The sequence below is a fragment of the Nomascus leucogenys genome, chromosome 5 (genome assembly GCF_006542625.1).
Source record: "Nomascus leucogenys isolate Asia chromosome 5, Asia_NLE_v1, whole genome shotgun sequence".
NCBI classification, from domain to species: domain Eukaryota; kingdom Metazoa; phylum Chordata; class Mammalia; order Primates; family Hylobatidae; genus Nomascus; species Nomascus leucogenys.
This window is the reverse complement of record NC_044385.1, coordinates 75,663,411-75,682,797: the sequence shown is the minus strand read 5'-3', so window position 1 is coordinate 75,682,797 and position 19,387 is coordinate 75,663,411. Positions and strand designations below refer to the sequence as shown.

Below are 19,387 nucleotides of genomic sequence, written 5' to 3'. Positions count from 1 at the left end.
TCTCATTTAATCCTCATAATTCTGAAACATATACTATTACCTTTTTACAGAGAAAAGAAATGTATGTATGGAGATACCAGCCAGCTAGCACGCAGCAGAGCTGGAGGTTAAACATGGGTCTGTGTGACACCATGGCCAATCTTTTCATAATTCTTTGACCCTAAGGAGGTAGCTACTGTACCATTACCAGGCAGAGGGCAAATATTTGCGTAACACCTAAAGCAGAGTTTTTACTTTTCATCAACAAGCCCTAAAGTAAGCTACCATTATGTCTCTCTGTTCTCTTTTCTCTTTCTCTGCTTCTACGTTTCAGTCTCTGACTAATCTTCTTAGTTCACAATGCAAAGAGTACCCTCAGAGGCTACCACATAACATACTGTTTTCTAGATGATTCTTTCTTAAAATTGCACCTCTTCTTTCTCATACATCTTAAAACCTTCCGCCGGGAGGCTCACACCTCTAATCCCAGCACTTTGGGAGGCCAAAGTGGGTGGATGACCTGAGGTCAGGAGTTTGAGACCAGCTGGCCAACATGATGAAACCCCGTCTCTACTAAAAATACAAAAAAGTAGCTGGGCATGGTGGCAGGCACCTGTAATCCCAGCTACCCATGAGACTGAAGCAGGGGAATCACTTGAACCCAGGAGGCAGTGGTTGCAATAAGCTGAGATGGTGCCATTGCACTCCAGCCTGGGCAACAAGAGTGAAACTCCATCTCAAAACAAAACAAAAACAAAACAAAAACCTTGTTCTCCTTCACCTAAATTACTTTGTCCCTTTTCTTATATATCACTATTAACTCCTGAAGACTTTAGCTTCTCCCACAAACTCTCAGAATGGGATACCTCTTGGTCTCAGTGGAGCACACTGTCAGATCATGACCAGCATTCTCCTCATACAGCCAAGCTGGAAACACACCAACTGCCGTGGATGATACTAAGTAAACAGAACATGGTCCTAGCATTTCCACAGTCCACCATTCCAAAACGATAAAAGAAATTCTACACACTATAAAGTAACACAAACAAGTTGAGCTAAGTAAAGGATAGAAAGGCAATAGTTTATATCTCAGAAGGGCCCCAGCAGCTGCGCACGGTGGCTCACGCCTATAATCCCAGAACTTTGGGAGGCTGAGGCACGACAACTGCTAGAGCTCAGGAGTTGGAGACCAGCCTGGGCAATATAGTGAGACCCCATCTCTGCTAAATAAGAGCCGGGCATGGTGGTGTGCACCTGTAGTTCCAGCCATTTGGGAGGCTGAGGGGGGAGGATTACTCGAGCCCAGGAGATTGAGGCTGCAGTGAGCTGTGACTGTGCCACTACACTCCAGCCTGGGTGACAGAGTGAGACTCTGTGTCAAAAAAATAAAAAATTTAAAAAAGAAAAGAAGGGTCCCATCTACATTTTGCATTTTTTACCATTTTTTTCCCATTGTGTTGAAAAATGGCTGTCTTGGATTCAGGATCTCTAATAACTGAATGATATCGAATTCTTGAAATATTATCATATTTCGTTTCCCTAAAAAGGAAAAAAAAGTTATTCTGTATCATTAAAAATTCTCTTCATTCTCTTTATTGAAGTATAGATAATACCCGTTATTACATAAATATCCTTATTATAAATTAACCTAAGTAAGAACATCTATGTTTATTCCTTTCCCTAAAGGAAATATAATCATAAATAATTTTTGAAGTATGTTTAAAAAAGGAAGAGAACCTATGAAAACTTTGCAGATAAAATGATAGAAAATTTTAAAAAACAGCAAAACTTATGACATCCATAAAAAACCTGACTAAAGTCACATAAGGTAAAATTCCAGAACGGAACACTGAGGATAGTACATTGGCTAGATTTTTAAATGTCCTGGATTTCTCAAAGTGTTAGACTTAACAACTTTGAAGCAAAATGATAAATACAAATGAGGAGAAAAGAAAGAAAGAGGGGAAGGAAGGAAAAAGAACCAACTGATCGATAATAATTTAGATTTACTCTGGGTTCCTCAAGCTGTTACTTACATAGTAAGCTCCTTGGGATTATTACTGAACTTTGGTGGACATTTCTCAGTTTTAGCAGTTCTAGGATGTGTTTCCAATCCTAATGGGAGAACTTCAACTTCACAATCTGAACATGCAACTTCTAATTTCCTCTTTTTTGAAAATATATTTTTCATAGTATTCTCATCTCTTCCGTTTTCATCAATACCATTAGATTTTTCAGTGTTAGCTCTGCTTAGTAATCTTCCTAAAAGGAAAATGTTAAAGAGTTTGAACAACACAGAAGATAATTGCTAACAATAAATAGACATCTCTATTTCTACTCCATGACTAAAGAACCCACACATTCTACAATGAAGATAAACACATTAACTCATCCTACAAAACTGTTGCAAGACAAAGACCAATGTGATATTTCTCATCTTCCAGTATATGAAAAAACAGGGTATCTAAAAAAAACCATCTGTCTGTTTTGGTATAATATAAAAGAGAAGAGATTTAGCTAGAATGATACAAAACAAAGATATGGATGAGAAAGTACTCTAGAAAATCAGAGATGACTCTAGTCATAAAATTGTAGCTTTTATGTCTAGTTAAAAAGGCTTTATCATCTGAAACTTAAAATTTTTAACAAAAGTACCTATTTAAATATGTGGTGATATGTTCTTAGGTTGTCATATTAAGTTCTGCATAACACTAAAATCTTAGTCTAAAGTTAATGCATTTTCTTTCAAGGGATTCAATATTATAGTTGCCAAGTCCAAATTAATAGCAGGATATTCTTACCCATCATTAGATCGGAGACATATCTTAGTTACATTTTCTAGCAACAATGATAAAACCAATGATACTTCCTGGACACCACCTGGCATTTTACAGGTAGCTTTCATCCAAGAGTTATTTTGAGAAGTATGAGAGATGAACATCTAGGCAGGCTGTGTAGAATGTGGATCTGTAAACGGGGAGTGGCAGGGATCCATACATGTGACTACTCTGAATTCAGATAACTCTGCAAGCTTCTTCTTGCCCTCCCTGATGTGAACCTGACATTTCTTTTCTTTTTTAAGCACGTGGTCATGTAAACAGATAAACCCGATTTTTCAGATGAGTAATTTTCAGAACCTGGTTGTTCTGTTCCCTGATGCCTAACTGCTAAAACTAAGTCAAGGACAATTCCTTTAGACTGGCTCTAAAGCCGTGTTTCCCAAACTTTCTCACAGAAGGATGTGCACAGAAAATAAGGGATTTTGCCTGACATGCTGGAGGTAAATGTGTAAGACTACTGAAGACTGATGTGTTTGGCCCTGGGGGCTGTGGCCCTAAAGAATCAGTAATTGCATGACTGTAACACACTGCTTGGGAAGTTTTGCTCTGCAGCATGGACAACTCTCTGCAGTCCCCAAAATAGGGAGAGTTGCCTAAAGTCACTGACTGAATTATAACATGCAGATATTACATAATTATCTTGTTAAATTCTAGTAATAGCTCAAAACATTGAATAAGAAAGTTTTTGACTGGTCATCTTTACCTTGGCAAGCCAGTCATTTAGTATTTTTTACTTTTAAAAAGTTTTCTTCCCTTACTCCAAAGTACCTGTAGCCATGCAGACAAAACAAATGTGCCTTGTACGTAACAGGCCCTCACGCAAAAACCCAAGTGTCATCTCTGAACCTTTCTTTTCTTGAAGAAAGTACCTCCTAAGCATCTCATCTCTTTAGTGCTCAAGTTCCCAGTTTACCTGCCTTTCTCTGATGTTCCTCTTAGATACTGTTACTCTTTACCTTGCTGTAAGCTCTCAACGGCCCTGGCTAGGAAAATGGATATTCAGAAAAGTGGATTCTACTCTAGAATAGTTTGAAAATAAACCTTTGCTTTACCTGAATAAATGCAAACAAATGTCCCTCTGTCAATGTCATCTAGGCAGCGTACACCCCATCCCTTCTGCTCAGTTTTAAACACCTGTAACCTCACTTGAGGACCATGTTGGACAACTCGGTTTTGACACAATTGTCGATTACATTTGCACAAAAGGCTGCATTCATAAATGCTGTCAACAAAATATGCAAAAGAGAAAATCAGACACCTCAAAAAGCAAAAAGCAGTTTATTGCCACTTCACTGGCACTGATAACTACTGAGGGAAGCAGGCTAAATGTGAAAGCTCTTAGAGGTAGAGTGCCTGGGTTCCCATCACAGCTTCCACATTTACTAGCTGTATTATCTTGGATGAGTTATTTAACTTCTCTGTGCTTTATCTTTACATTTTTAAAATGGGGATTATATGACAGTACCTCCCTCATAGGGCTGCTTTGTGAAGATTAAGTGAGTCAGTACCTTTAAAGGTTGAAAATTCCCAATTCTCAAATGATTTCTAGACAGCGTATTTTTAAATGGAGAAATAGCTGCCCAAAGTAGGCTGATTCTAGAGGGGTAAGAGCCAGACTCAAAGCAGATGAGTGTTCGAGTACACTCTGCATGATGTATGTGTGGTCTCTGACTACCATTTCCACAAACAATATACAGGATTTTTATTCCTTAATAATTTAGATTTTTGGTATTAGAACCAAATTAAGCCAGATTTAACATCTATAAGATTTTGGACCACAATAAAAAGTACCTACTTTCAAAGATATACACACCCTGCAACAAATCCTCAAGGTACCTTACCCAGTAGGAATCTGTCTCTGTAGTCTTTTATATTTATATCCAGTGGTTATTTTGTCACTTGACAAGGGGGAAGTTTTGGCATTCCTTGCTGTCAGTTGAAGACATGCACATTTTGTTCTAAAAGGAAGGCAATGGATGGAGAAAGAATGAAAAAGCACCAAGTTAAGTCAAGAGACTGTCTTGATAAAAGTGTAAATGATGTAATAAAAGATGTAATAGCATTTAGAATAGCTTGGCTCATGAACACTATGAGCTTTTTCCCTAAATAGATCTCTCTGAAAGACAATACCTCCAAAAAGTTTATAAATAATTATAAACTGCACTGCAACTCTATTTGCTCATGAAATACTTAACTATATGAGTTTACCTTTTCAAAATCAATTCCTTTAATTTCCCTGTTCAGCACAGAAGCTTGTTTGTGAGAATTCTGTTAGTTCTGCTCTTTTACAATGGATAAACTTAAATATGTCAAATTTGTAAGGATGTAGTTTTGCAGATGTCTTAAGTTCTCTCTCACTCCAGTGACAGAAACAGACTGGGGAGATTGATGCCAGGTATCTGGCTACTATTATTGAATCCTTTTTTCATACTGTTGCAAGGCAGGAAGCTTGCAACCATAAAACTTCATGTACTTTCCCCTCTATTCAGATGATTAACTAACTTGATAGGGAACCATAATTTGATACAAAGTAAGGAACTTGGGGACTCTAGCTGTGTAACTAGGTAAATGACTGCTGGTGAGCTGGTTAAAATCTCTGGATCTCAGTCTCCTTTGCTGAACAAGTGACTTTAAGGTCTTTTCCTCTACGATTCTCTTCTGTATTTTCTGTATTAATTAATACACATCAGAATGGTGGCTGCTGTTTGCAAGAGAAAAGAACAACAACAACAATGACAACAATCAACAAATTCATTAATTTGGATTCTGTTTACAGATATGAAAATCTAATTGTCTTTTCCCATGTGATTTTGTGTGCAAAGTTAAAAAAGTACAGAAAAATACAGATAATAATAAACACCCATATTTCCACCATCCAGAATTAGTTGTCAGCATTTTGTCTAGTTCTTTTCCCCGTATATATAATTTAAAATATACACACCACATATACACCACATATACATGGTCTTCTTAAAAAAAGTTAAAAAGTAAAACATTACAGATATAACTAAACTCTCAAGAGATTTAGTGTGGCATCCTTTATGCTTTTATATACACGTGTATCTACAAACAATATATTGTGTATTTTTCATTATAAAAAAATTTACTATAGGTATTATTCTATAACTTGCTTTGTTGTTCAATATAATGTTTTTGAGACCCATCCATGCTATACACAAATCTAGTTAATTCCTTTTAACTTTTCTACTGGATTAGGTATTGCTCACTTCATATACAATTAAGTTAATAGTTTTTCTTTTCTTTTTGGAGAAGGGGTCTCACTCTGTTGCCCAGACTGGAGTGCAATAGCGCAATCTCGGCTACTGCAGCCTGGACCTCCCTGGACTCAGGTGGTCCTCCCACCTCAGACTCCCGACTAGCTGGGACTACAAGTGCGTCCCACCATGCCACGCTAACTTTTGTATTTTTGTAGAGATGGGGTTTCGCTAGGTTGCTCAGGCTGGTCTCGAATTCCTGGGCTCAAATGATGTTCCTACCTCAGCTTCCCAAAGTGCTAGGATTACAGGTATGAGCCACTGTGCCCAGCCTCTTGGGACAGTTTAATTATACCTGTTTTAAAATCCCTTTCAATTAGATTCAACATTTATCTCTGATTCCTCAGGTGTGAATTCTCTCTACTTGTCGGGACTCATGTTGCCTTCATGGTCCTAAACATCTTTGTGTGCTGTAATTGTTTGTTTGAAATCATACCTTCTGTGGGGTTTAGTCCTGTGTGCTGCTCTACGTTGGGTGCTTTCTCCAATGCTTTGGCTCTGACCCTATTGGTTTTACAGCTGTTAACAATGTTTTCATTAATACAATTCCAGGCCCTGTGAGATACTGGCCTAGTTCCTAGTCTTGTGCAGGTATCTGTTTCTATTCCTTTGGAGAGCGAAGTCCCCAGATGAGGTAGTTGGGTTACATTTAGAGGTAATCTTTACAAAATAAAATACATATTTTTAAACAGAATAAAACAGCACAGTGAGAGGTTTCCTCTATGGGAGGCCTCAAGGAACTGAGCCAAACTGAGGTAACAGTAGATATAGCTCTCATTTTATACTCCAATTAACTTAGAGGATGGTGAAAACTATTATTATACTATTTAAATTATTTATCATTCTCTTATTCTTTTTTTGCCAAGTATGGGTAGCTAAATTTGCATTAAATTAAATGTACATATAATGCAACACCACTCTCATCTGTATACCTACAAATGTATGTGTACTATACACCCTTAAAATGTTTTTCAAAGTCTTAATATATTAGAACATGTTTTCATTTTTTCATGGGATGTTAATACTATACTATGATAAAGAAAATACTAGTTATAAGCATCACATTAGCCAGCAAATGATTTTTAAAAGTAAAATGCAACATATAACCCAATGGTTAAGAACATGGGTTCAAATCCTGTCTCTACAATTTGTTCTATGATCTCTCCAAATTGACTTCTCTGACGCTCAACTTCCTCATGTGTAACACTGAGATATTACCTACCTCATGGGTTTTTGTGAAGATTAAGAGAATGAATGTAAGGTACTTGTCACAGTGTCTGGCACTGTTAAATATCATTTGTTGTAATGCTATTGATTATCTTTTAATATATTAGTACTAGATTAAAGGAAATATGCATCCTTGGAAGAAATATGTTTCAAATTACCATATTTGGCAAACAATTAGAGGTTTTTTTTCCTACTGCTAGTGACAGAGTTCATTTTCCCATTGTAGACTCTTTTATTTTTATTTTTATTTTTTGGAGACAGGGTCTTGCTTTGTTGTCCAGGCCTCTGGTACACTGTGTGATCACAGCTCACTGCATCCTTGACCTCCTGGGCTCAAGCAGATCTCCCACCCCAGCCTCCAGAGTAGCTGGGACTATAGGTGCACACCACCATACCCAGCTAATTTTTAAATTTTTTGTTAAGATGGGGTTTTGCCATGTTGCCCAGGCTGGTCTCAAACTCCTTTGCTCAAGCTGGCCTCCCACCTCGGTCTCCCAAAGTGCTGGGATTAAATACGTGGGCCACCATGCCCGGTCTTACTGTAACTCTTGAAAAGGTTTTAGATAGACAAATTAATACATAGCAAGACTTCTTAACAAGTGTCCTTACATTCAGAAGATTTTTTGAAATGCCATGTTTTTCTACTCACATGTCTATGCAGCCCTCAGAGCAGTCACAGGAATCAGTAAACATGCTGGAAAAGTTGGTTAGATAATATGCTCGAGGCCACACAGTCTTTCTGTACTTAAACTGTGGGAGCTTTCTACTGTCAATTTCATTACAGAAAGAAATGGGCACTGATTCCACTCCATTGCTAATATCCACATCAGAAACAACTTCTTTTTGCTTTGGGTAATTCCGAGCCAACTGAACATAGGTATTGAAAGAAAAGTTATCTGTAAATAAAAAGTTACACTCTGTCTCAAGCAGGTAACGAAAAACTTCCTCCACGTTTCGTAGACTCCTTCCACAAGGGGTTTTATAACTCACATGGAGTGCTGAAGAATGAGAGTTTGTCTTTGCATGTCGTCTTTGGAAGTGACATTTGATTGGCAGCTGCAGAGGGTTTTCTCCCTTCAAGTTCAGTGGCATTTTCATCAGACAAGCACCAGAGCAGTCATGACTTTGGTAAGATAAATTCCAAGATGAGTCTTTTTCTCTAAAGTCTACTTTATCTTCAAGAGAGACAATTTCCTTATTTTCTGTTGTTCTGTTAAAATAAATTATTCATTAGTATCTCAAATTTATCGTTCAATTCCTCATTTTAAAAAAACTGTAAGTGGAGCCAAGATGGCCAAATAGGAACAGCTCCGGTCTACAGCTCCCAGCCTGCGCGACACAGAAGACGGGCGATTTCTGCATTTCTGTTTGAGGTACCGGTTTCATCTCACTAGGGAGTGCCAAACAGTGGGTGCGCGACAGTCGGTGAAGCGCACTGTGCGCGAGCCGAAGCAGGGCGAGGCATTGCCTCACTTGGGAAGCGCAAGGGGTCAGGGAGTTCCCTTTCCTAGTCAAAGAAAGGGGTAACAGATGGCACCTGGAATATCGGGTCAGTCCCACCCTAATACTGCGCTTTTCAAATGGGCCTGGAAAACGGCACACTAGGAGATTGTGTCCCGCACCTGGCTCGGAGGGTCCTATGCCCACGGAGTCTCGCTGATTGCTAGCACAGCAGTCTGAGATCAAGCTGCAAGGCAGCAGCGAGGCTGGGGGAGGGGCGCCCGCCATTGCCCAGGCTTGCTTAGGTAAACAAAGCAGCCAGGAAGCTCGATCTGGGTGGAGCCCACCACAGCTCAAGGAGGCCTGCCTGCCTCTGTAGGCTCCACCTCTGGGGGCAGGGCACAGACAAACAAAAAGTCAGCAGGAACCTCCACAGACTTAAATGTCCCTGTCTGACTGACAGCTTTGAAGAGAGTAGTGGTTCTCCCGGCACGCAGCTGGAGATCTGAGAACGGACAGACTGCCTCCTAAAGTGGGTCCCTCACCCCTGAGCAGCCTAACTGGGAGGCACCCCCCCAGTAGGGACAGACTGACACCTCACTCGGCTGGGTACTCCTCTGAGACAAAACTTCCAGAGGAACTATCAGACAGCTGAATTTGTGGTCTCACGAAAATCCGCTGTTCTGCAGCCACCGCTGCTGACACCCAGCCAAACAGGGTCTGGAGTGGACCTCTAGTAAACTCCAACAGACCTGCAGCTGAGGGTCCTGTCTGGTAGAAGGAAAACTAACAAACAGAAAGGACATCCACACCAAAAACCCATCTGTACATCACCATCATCAAAGACCAAAAGTAGATAAAAACCACAAAGATGGGGAAAAAACAGAGCAGAAAAACTGGAAACTCTAAAAAGCAGAGCACCTCTCCTCCTCCAAAGGAACGCAGCTCCTCACCAGCAATGGAACAAAGCTGGATGGAGGATGACTTTGACAAGCTGAGAGAAGAAGGCTTCAGACGATCAAACTACTCTGAGCTACGGGAGGAAATTCAAAACAATAGCAAAGAAGTGAAAAACTTTGAAAAAAAATTAGAAGAATGGATAACTAGAATAACCAATGGAGAGAAGGGCTTAAAGGAGCTGATGGAGCTGAAAGCCAAGTTTCGAGAACTACGCGAAGATTGCAGAAGCCTCGGTAGTAGATGCGATCAACTGGAAGAAAGGGTATCGCTGATGGAAGATGAAATGAATGAAATGAAGTGAGAAGGGAAGTTTAGAGAAAAAAGAATAAAAAGAAATGAACAAAGCCTCCAAGAAATCTGGGACTATGTGAAAAGACCAAACCTACGTCTGATTGGTGTACCTGAAAATGACGGGGAGAATGGAACCAAGTTGGAAAACACTCTGCAAGCTATTATCCAGGAGAACTTCCCCAATCTAGCAAGGCAGGCCAACATTCAGATTCAGGAAATACAGAGAACGCCACAAAGATACTCCTTGAGAAGAGCAACTCCAAGACACATAATTGTCAGATTCACCAAAGTTGAAATGAAGGAAAAAATGTTAAGGGCAGCCAGAGGGAAAGGTCAGGTTACCCACAAAGGGAAGCCCATCAGACTAACAGCTGATCTCTCGGCAGAAACTCTACCAGCCAGAAGAGAGTGGGGGCCGATATTCAACATTCTTAAAGAAATGAATTTTCAACCCAGAATTTCATATCCAGCCAAACTAAGCTTCATAAGTGAAGGAGAAATAAAATACTTTACAGACAAGCAAACGCTGAGTGATTTTGTCACCACCAGGCCTGCCCTAAAAGAGCTCCTGAAGGAAGCACTAAACATGGAAAGGAACAACCGGTACCAGCCATTGCAAAAACATGCCAAATTGTAAAGACCATCGAGGCTAGGAAGAAACTGCATCAACTAACGAGCAAAATAACCAACTAACATCATAATGACAGGATCAGATTCACACATAACAATATTAACGTTAAATGTAAATGGGCTAAATGCTCCAATTAAAAGACACAGACTGGCAAACTGGATAAGGAGTCAGGACCCATCAGTGTGCTGTATTCAGGAAACTCATCTCACGTGCAGAGACACACATAGACTCAAAATAAAGGGATGGAGGAAGATCTATCAAGCAAATGGAAAACAAAAAAAGGCAGGGGTTGCAATCCTAGTCTCTGAGAAAATAGACTTTAAACCAACAAAGATCAAAAGAGACAAAGAAGGCCATTACATAATGGTAAAGGGATCAATTCATCAAGAAGAGCTAACTATCCTAAATATATATGCACCCAACACAGGAGCACCCAGATTCATAAAGCAAGTCCTCAGTGACCTACAAAGGGACTTAAACTCCCACATAATAATAATGGGAGATTTTAACACCCCACTGTCAACATTAGACAGATCAATGAGACAGAAAGTTAACAAGGATATCAAGGAATTGAACTCAGCTCTGCACAAAGTGGACCTAATAGACATCTACAGAACTCTCCACCCCAGATCAACAGAATATACATTTTTTTCAGCACCACACCACACCTATTCCAAAATTGACCACATAGTTGGAAGTAAAGCTCTCCTCAGCAAATGTAAAAGAACAGAAATTATAACAAACTGTCTCTCAGACCACAGTGCAATCAAACTAGAACTCAGGATTAAGAAACTCACTCAAAACCGCTCAACTACATGGAAACTGAACAACCTGCTTCTGAATGACTATTGGGTACATAATGAAATGAAGGCAGAAATAAAGATGTTCTTTGAAACCAACAAGAACAAAGACACAACATACCAGAATCTCTGGGACATGTTCAAAGCAGTGTGTAGAGGGAAATTTATAGCACTAAATGACCACAAGAGAAAGCAGGAAAGATCCAAAATTGACACCCTAACATCACAATTAAAAGAACTAGAAAAGCAAGAGCAAACACATTCAAAAGCTAGCAGAAGGCTAGAAATAACTAAAATCAGAGCAGAACTGAAGGAAATAGAGACACAAAAAACCCTTCAAAAAATTAATGAATCCAGGAGCTAGTTTTTCGAAAAGATCAACAAAATTGATAGACCGCTAGCAAGACTAATAAAGAAGAAAAGAGAGAAGAATCAAATAGACGCAATAAAAAATGACAAAGGGGATATCACCACCGATCCCACAGAAATACAATCTACCATCAGAGAATAGTACAAACACCTCTATGCAAATAAACTAGAAAATCTAGAAGAAATGGATAAATTCCTTGACAAATACACCCTCCCAAGACTAAACCAGGAAGAAGTTGAATCTCTGAATAGACCAATAACAGGTTCTGAAATTGTGGCAATAATCAATAGCTTACCAACCAAAAAGAGTCCAGGACCTGATGGATTCACAGCCGAATTCTACCAGAGGTACAAGGAGGAACTGGTACCATTCCTTCTGAAACTATTCCAATCGATAGAAAAAGAGGGAATCCTCCCTAACACGTTTTATGAAGCCAGCATCATCCTGATACCAAAGCCTGGCAGAGACATAACCAAAAAAGGGAATTTCAGACCAATATCCTTGATGAACATTGATGCAAAAATCCTCAATAAAATACTGGCAAACCAAATCCAGCAGCACATCAAAAAGCTTATCCACCATAATCAAGTGGGCTTCATCCCTGGGATGCAAGGCTGGTTCAACATATGCAAATCAATAAATGTAATCCAGCATATAAACAGAACCAAAGACAAAAACCACATGATTATCTCAATAGATGCAGAAAAGGCCTTTGACAAAATTCAACAACCCTTCATGCTAAAAACTCTCAATAAATTAGGTATTGATGGGACGTATCTCAAAATAATAAGAGCTATCTATGACAAACCCACAGCCAATATCATACTGAATGGGCAAAAACTGGAAGCATTCCCTCTGAAAACTGGGGCAAGACAGGGATGCCCTCTCTCACCGCTCCTATTCAACATAGTGCTGGAAGTTCTGGCCAGAGCAATCAGGCAGGAGAAGGAAATAAAGGGTATTCAATTAGGAAAAGAGGAAGTCAAATTGTCCCTGTTTGCAGATGACATGATTGTATATCTAGAAAACCCCATTGTCTCAGCCCAAAATCTCCTTAAGCTGATTAGCAACTTCAGCAAAGTCTCAGGATACAAAATCAATGTACAAAAATCACAAGCATTCTTGTACACCAATAACAGACAAACAGAGAGCCAAATCATGAGTGAACTCCCATTCACAATTGCTTCAAAGAGGATAAAATACCTAGGAATCCAACTTACAAGGGATGTGAAGGACCTCTTCAAGGAGAACTACAAACCACTGCTCAATGAAATAAAAGAGGATACAAACAAATGGAAGAACATTCCATGCTCATGGGTTGGAAGAATCAATATCATGAAAATGGCCATACTGCCCAAGGTAATTTATAGATTCAATGCCATCCCCATCAAGCTACCCATGACTTTCTTCACAGAATTGGAAAAAACTACTTTAAAGTTCATATGGAAACAAAAAAGAGCCCACATCGCCAAGTCAATCCTAAGTCAAAAGAACAAAGCTGGAGGCATCACACTACCTGACTTCAAACTATACTACAAGGCTACAGTAACCAAAACAGCATGGTACTGGTACCACAACAGAGACATAGATCAATGGAACAGAACAGAGCCCTCAGAAATGATGCCGCATATCTACAACTATCTGATCTTTGACAAACCTGACAAAAACAAGAAATGGGGAAAGGATTCCCTATTTAATAAATGGTGCTGGGAAAACTGGCTAGCCATATGTAGAAAGCTGAAACTGGATCCCTTCCTTACACCTTATACAAAAATTAATTCAAGATGGATTAAAGACTTAAATGTTAGACCTAAAACCATGAAAATCCTACAAGAAAACCTAGGCAATACCATTCAGGACATAGGCGTGGGCAAGGACTTCATGTCTAAAACACCAAAAGCAATGGCAACAAAAGGCAAAATTGACAAATGGGATCTAATTAAACTAAAGAGCTTCTGCACAGCAAAAGAAACTACCATCAGAGTGAACAGGCAACCTACAGAATGGGAGAAAATTTTTGCAACCTACTCATCTGACAAAGGGCTAATATCCAGAATCTACAATGAACTCAGACAAATTTACAAGAAAAAAACAAACAACCCCACCAAAAAGTGGGCAAAGGACATGAACAGACACTTCTCAAAAGAAGACGTTTATGCAGCCAAAAAACACATGAAAAAATGCTCATCATCACTGGCCATCAGAGAAATGCAAATCAAAACCACAGTGAGATACCATCTCACACCAGTTAGAATGGCCATCATTAAAAAATCAGGAAACAACAGGTGCTGGAGAGGATGTGGAGAAACAGGAATACTTTTACACTGTTGGTGGGACTGTAAACTAGTTCAACCATTGTGGAAGTCAGTGTGGCAATTCCTCAGGGATCTAGAACTAGAAATACCATTTGACCCAGCCATCCCATTACTGGGTATATACCCAAAGGACTATAAATCATGCTGCTATAAAGACACATGCACACGTATGTTTATTGCGGCACTATTCACAATAGCAAAGAGTTGGAACCAACCCGAATGTTCAACAACGATAGACTGGATTAAGAAAATGTGGCACATATACACCATGGAATACTATGCAGCCATAAAAAATGATGAGTTCATGTCCTTTGTAGGGACATGGATGAAATTGGAAAACATCATTCTCAGTAAACTATCACAAGGACAAAAAACCAAACACTGCATGTTCTCACTCATAGGTGGGAATTGAACAATGAGAACTCATGGACACAGGAAGGGGAACATCACACTCCGGGGACTGTTGTGGGGTTGGGGGAGAGGGGAGGGACAGCATTAGGAGATATACCTAATGCTAAATGACGAGTTAATGGGTGCAGGAAATCAACATGGCACATGGATACATATGTAACAAACCTGCACATTGTGCACATATACCCTAAAACCTAAAGTATAATAATAAAAATAAAAAAAATTAAAAAAAAACTGTAATTATTTCCTATCTTCTTAGACAATATTAAAATAAGCCAGACTCTAAGATACACATTTTAAGATGTTCCACACCCATATAAAGATTATATCTATTTTTAAAACTTTTCTCAGAGATGGGGTCTTGCTATGTTGCACAGGCTGGAGTGCAGTGGCCATTCACAGGTGTGATTACAGCACACAGCGGCCTTCAACTCTTGTCCCCAAGTGATCCTCCTGCCTCAGCCTCCCAAATAGCTGGTACAGGCACGCACCAGGTCTGCCTTATACCTAATTTCAGAATATTCCAGGAAGCTGTGATTACAGCTCTAACTTTCTGTTAGGTATTTCATAGCACCTAGCAAATTTAGAGTTCATTTAGAGCATGCAATTAATAAAGCACTGAAGAAGGTTACTTCTTCAGGCATGCTGAGATCAAGCTCTTTGCATGCAAAAAAACAAAGGCTGGCTGAAAACTTATTCATCAAGAATCTTTATACTGTTTGCCTTCAACAATAGTACCAACTGAATTCTTTCCATAATATGTAATCTACCTCACAATCATATTGATACATCTGAAAAAATGGCAAACTGACAGGAGAAAATGGGGTGGCTATTAAGGAAAAAAAAAAAAAAAAGTCTGCAGGGTGTGATGGCTCACAACTGTAATCCCAGCACTTTGAGAGGCCAAGACGGAAGGCTTGCTTGAGCTCAGGAGCTCAAGATCAGCCTGGGCAACACAGTGAAACCTCGTCCCTACAAGAAGTAAACAAAATTAGTAAGGTGTGGTGGTGCATGCCTGTAGTTCTAGGTACTTCGGGGGCTGAGGTGGGAGGATCACTTGGACTCGGGAGGTTGGGGCTACAGTGAATCATGATCACACCATTGCATTCCAGCCTGGGTGACAGACTGAGATCCTTTCTTAAAAAAAAAAAAAAAAAATCCGTGAAAAGCTTCCTTTTGTTTGGAAATCAAGTTTTAAACTTTCACAAATAATCTGAGCTTTGTTTTACATAGTATTTTCTATATTTAGGTGTCTGTTATGTATTATAATACAGGTATTTTAGAGATGTGTTGTATTTGCTCTATGATATGGTTTGGCTGTGTCCCTACCCAAATCTCATCTTGAATTCCCACGTGTTGTGGGAGGGACCTGGTGGGAGGTAACTGAATCATGGGGGCAGGTCTTTCTCGTGCTATTCTCGTGATAGTGAATAAGTCTCACGAGATCTGATGGTAACATAAGGGGGCGTTTCCCTGCACAAGCTCTTTGCCTGTCATCATCTATGTAAGATGTGACTTGCTCTTGCTTGCCTTCTGCCATGAGTGTGAGGCCTCCCCAGCCATGTGGAACTGTAAGTCCATTAAACCTCCTTCTTTTGTAAATTGCCTGGTCTTGGGTATGTTTTTATCAGCAGCGTGAAAACGGACTAATACACTATATAAAGCAGTGCCATCCAAAAAAACTTCCTCCATTGATAGAAATGGTCTATACCTGTGCCGTCCGATTTGGTAGCCAGTGGGCACATGTGGTTACTGAGCACTTTTAAATGTAGCTAGCACGACCAAAGAACTGAATTTTTAAATTTTATCTAATTTTGATTAATTCAGATTTAAACAGTCACATGTAGCTAATGGCTACCATACTGGATGTGCAGATATGGAGCTTCCTCATCCTTTCTCCGACTGTATAGTAATCCTTTGCGTTAAGTCCACAATTTAATTACCTAGCCTGCAATAATGGACAATCTTCCATAACATGTAGTACAGGCTAGACCACAATAGTGGACTAGTTAACTTACACAGTGATCTTTTAGAACATATACGGTAAACTTATACAGTGATCTTTTAATAAGTAATTTTATTGTAATAATCTTTGCTATAAAATTATGAATCTATTAATAACAATTTCATACGCGTAAAGATACTGTTGCAGAACATATTCCCAGAAGTGGGAGTGCTAGGTCACAAGGCAAATGGATTAGTTATTTCATTAACATTGCCAAATTGTTCTCCATAGTGTCAGTTTCTTCAGCAATAAATGAGAGTGCCTGTTTTCACAGAGCTTCATCAATCAGGTGGATCTTGATGCTTTTGGATTTCAGAGTCTAATAGGTAAAAGGATGTACTATAATTTATTTAGAAATCTTTTTTTTTTTTTGAGAGAGAGTGAGTTTCACTCTATTGCCCAGGCTGGAATGCAGTGGCATGACCTCGGCTCACTGCAACCTCTGCTTCCCAGGTTCAAGTGATTCTTGTGCCTCAGCCTCCCAAGTAGCTGGGATTACAGGCATGTGCCACCACACCCAGCTAATTTTTGTATTTTTAGTACAGACAGGGTTTTGCCATGTGGGCCAGGCTGGTCTCAAACTCTTGACCTCAAGTGACCCACCCGCCTCGGCCTCCCAAACTGCTGGGATTATAGGTGTGAGCCACCATGCCTGGCCCTTGAATTTAGTATCCAATATCTTCGTGTTTTTCAAAGGTGGTATCTGGAACCTACTTGTTCCCTATTATTAGGTGTCAAGTTCCTTCTTACCACTTTTTCTTATAAGGAATTATGGTATAATCTGAACTCTGGATATTCTATTTATTTGTCTATCTGAGATAAAACACCCTATTTTCTTTCATTCAGAATTCACTGTAATAATTCCTTAGGTTCTCATGGCCTTGTTCTTTGTTTTGATATAGGTTACTCACTCTCAAGTTACTTACACACTTAGAGATTTATAGAGATAGTAAACTGTTCTGTTGTCCTTTTCAACTTGACTTAACCAAATAAGTATGTTTCAAATTGGATTCTGTAGTATATTATTCTGTAAATGTCATTTGACATTTTGCCTATTTTTTTTTTTTTTTGGAGACAGGGTCTTACTCTGTCACCCAGGCTGGAGTGCAGTGGTGCAATCTTGGTTCCCCACAACCTCTGCCTCCTGGGCTCATGCAATCCTCCCACTTCAGCCTCTCGAGTAGCTGGGATGACGGGCGTCATGATACCCAGCTAATTTTTTGCATTTTTGGTAGAGATGGGGTCTCACCATGTTGCCTAGGCTAGCCTCAAACTCCTGAGCTCAAGTGATCTGCCTGCCTTGGCCTCCCAAATTACTAGGATTACAAGCATGAGCCACTGCGCCTGGCCTCAGGTATGCATTTTTTGGTTCCTGTTTTGCTCTTTGGAGGAAGGGGAACATTAAATATTAATGTAGATGACTCAATAAATTTTTCTTGGAATATGAAGGGATTAATTCAGGATATATGTGAGAAAGTATCTGGGTTATCCTTAGTTCTTAAATAACAACTAATATTTGAATAGTAGTTTAATGTCCTTTACGTAATTTCCTCATATGACACAACAAATACAACTCCAAGTTAGCCACTACTGGAACAATATACAATTAGAACTACTTAAGACTAAAATTTGTAATAGTAAATATGCTGGTAAAACTTGTAATTTGGAATTTACATTTCAAGAAAGCCAAACTAGCTTAAAAGTATTCTCCTTATGACTAACAAATAAAAACTAGGAGATACAAGACTCTAGTTACTGAGCAATTAACACTGAGAAATACATGTTTTACATTTAAGAAGAGTTAGGGAGGAGTGGGAGAAGAGAAAAAACAGAAAAGGAGGAGAAAAGCATAAAAATATGACACTAGCGTAAACCTTAGAAAAGGTTATTTTCTTATCTGTGCTTCATTTTACTAAATAGAAGGAAAAAACCCAACTTACAAGTCTTAAGAATAAAGTAACCTAATTTCATCCCAGTTTTATGGAGAGGAGGGTTAACTTTATTTAGGTGTGAAGATACATTACTGAAAAAAAAAAAAAACAGAAATAAACAAAACCAATTCTATATACAGTATTCTAAACCCAGTCATTGATTAAAAGTGCTAGAGGTAAACAGAGGATAAGGAGTAAGTAGTGAGAAGGAGAAGTCCATGGCTGTCTGGACCTGCTTGCCAGCCTCTGGGTAAGGATTTCTCAGTTTGCATATGATTTGACAATTGTTCAGGGTGTCGTTAGTCACCCTGAACATCAACGTGGAGCATGGCTTGGAGGCTGCCAACTGATTACCTAGCTTTTGGCAAGGCTAAAGTAAGAAGTCATTCTATCCTCTATGACCGTTAAGGGGGCATATTTTAAAACACGAATGTATACTGTATTCATCAAAAGACTGCAGTAGGTAAATCTGGTATTTTGCTCAGTCCCTTCTTTAGTCATCCTCTTCTGAAAGTCAGGTATATTAATTTCAGTGTACTCAAAGATGTTGGATCTTGTATACATACTGGGCTTTTTATACTGTCTCTTTCAATAATTTAAATTAAGATATTAAAAAAATGGTTGGGTGCGGTGGCTCATGCCTGTAATCCCAGCACTGCAGCAGGCCGAGGTGGGAGGATTCATTGAGCCCAGGAGATCAAGATCAGCCTGAGCAACATGACTAGACCCTGTCTCTATTTAAAAAAAAAAAAATTATATATATATATATATGTCACATGAGATAACACTTGCACTAGAAGGTTAGAGTTTAGCTGGAGCAGCTATGTTTGGTCATGTGGAAAGAGAAGAAACCTACTGGTAACAGATAGAAGTAGAGTTGAGACTGTGTCAACCCTGACCTTAGGTACTGAC

General features: G+C 39.3%; 1 protein-coding gene across 9 annotated transcripts in view; it reads right to left on the bottom strand.

Annotated features, from left to right (window-relative positions):
* The window catches only part of LOC100593118 (SET domain bifurcated histone lysine methyltransferase 2), an 86,905-nt gene that overhangs the window by 40,229 nt on the left and 27,289 nt on the right, over window positions 1-19,387 (bottom strand). For 8 of the 9 annotated variants that reach the window (XR_004030169.1, XR_004030168.1, XM_003270089.3 and 5 more), the window contains 5 exons: window positions 7,971-8,531; window positions 4,661-4,777; window positions 3,872-4,041; window positions 2,016-2,241; window positions 1,419-1,518 (listed from right to left, as the gene is read on the bottom strand). Coding sequence is in view for 7 of the 9 variants with exons in the window: in XM_003270089.3 (XP_003270137.1) it covers window positions 1,419-1,518; window positions 2,016-2,241; window positions 3,872-4,041; window positions 4,661-4,777; window positions 7,971-8,531 (1,174 nt within the window). In the remaining 2 variants the exon portion in view is untranslated. The remainder of the gene's footprint in view (window positions 1-1,418; window positions 1,519-2,015; window positions 2,242-3,871; window positions 4,042-4,660; window positions 4,778-7,970; window positions 8,532-19,387) is intronic. The other variant, XM_030813407.1, reaches the window with a different exon arrangement.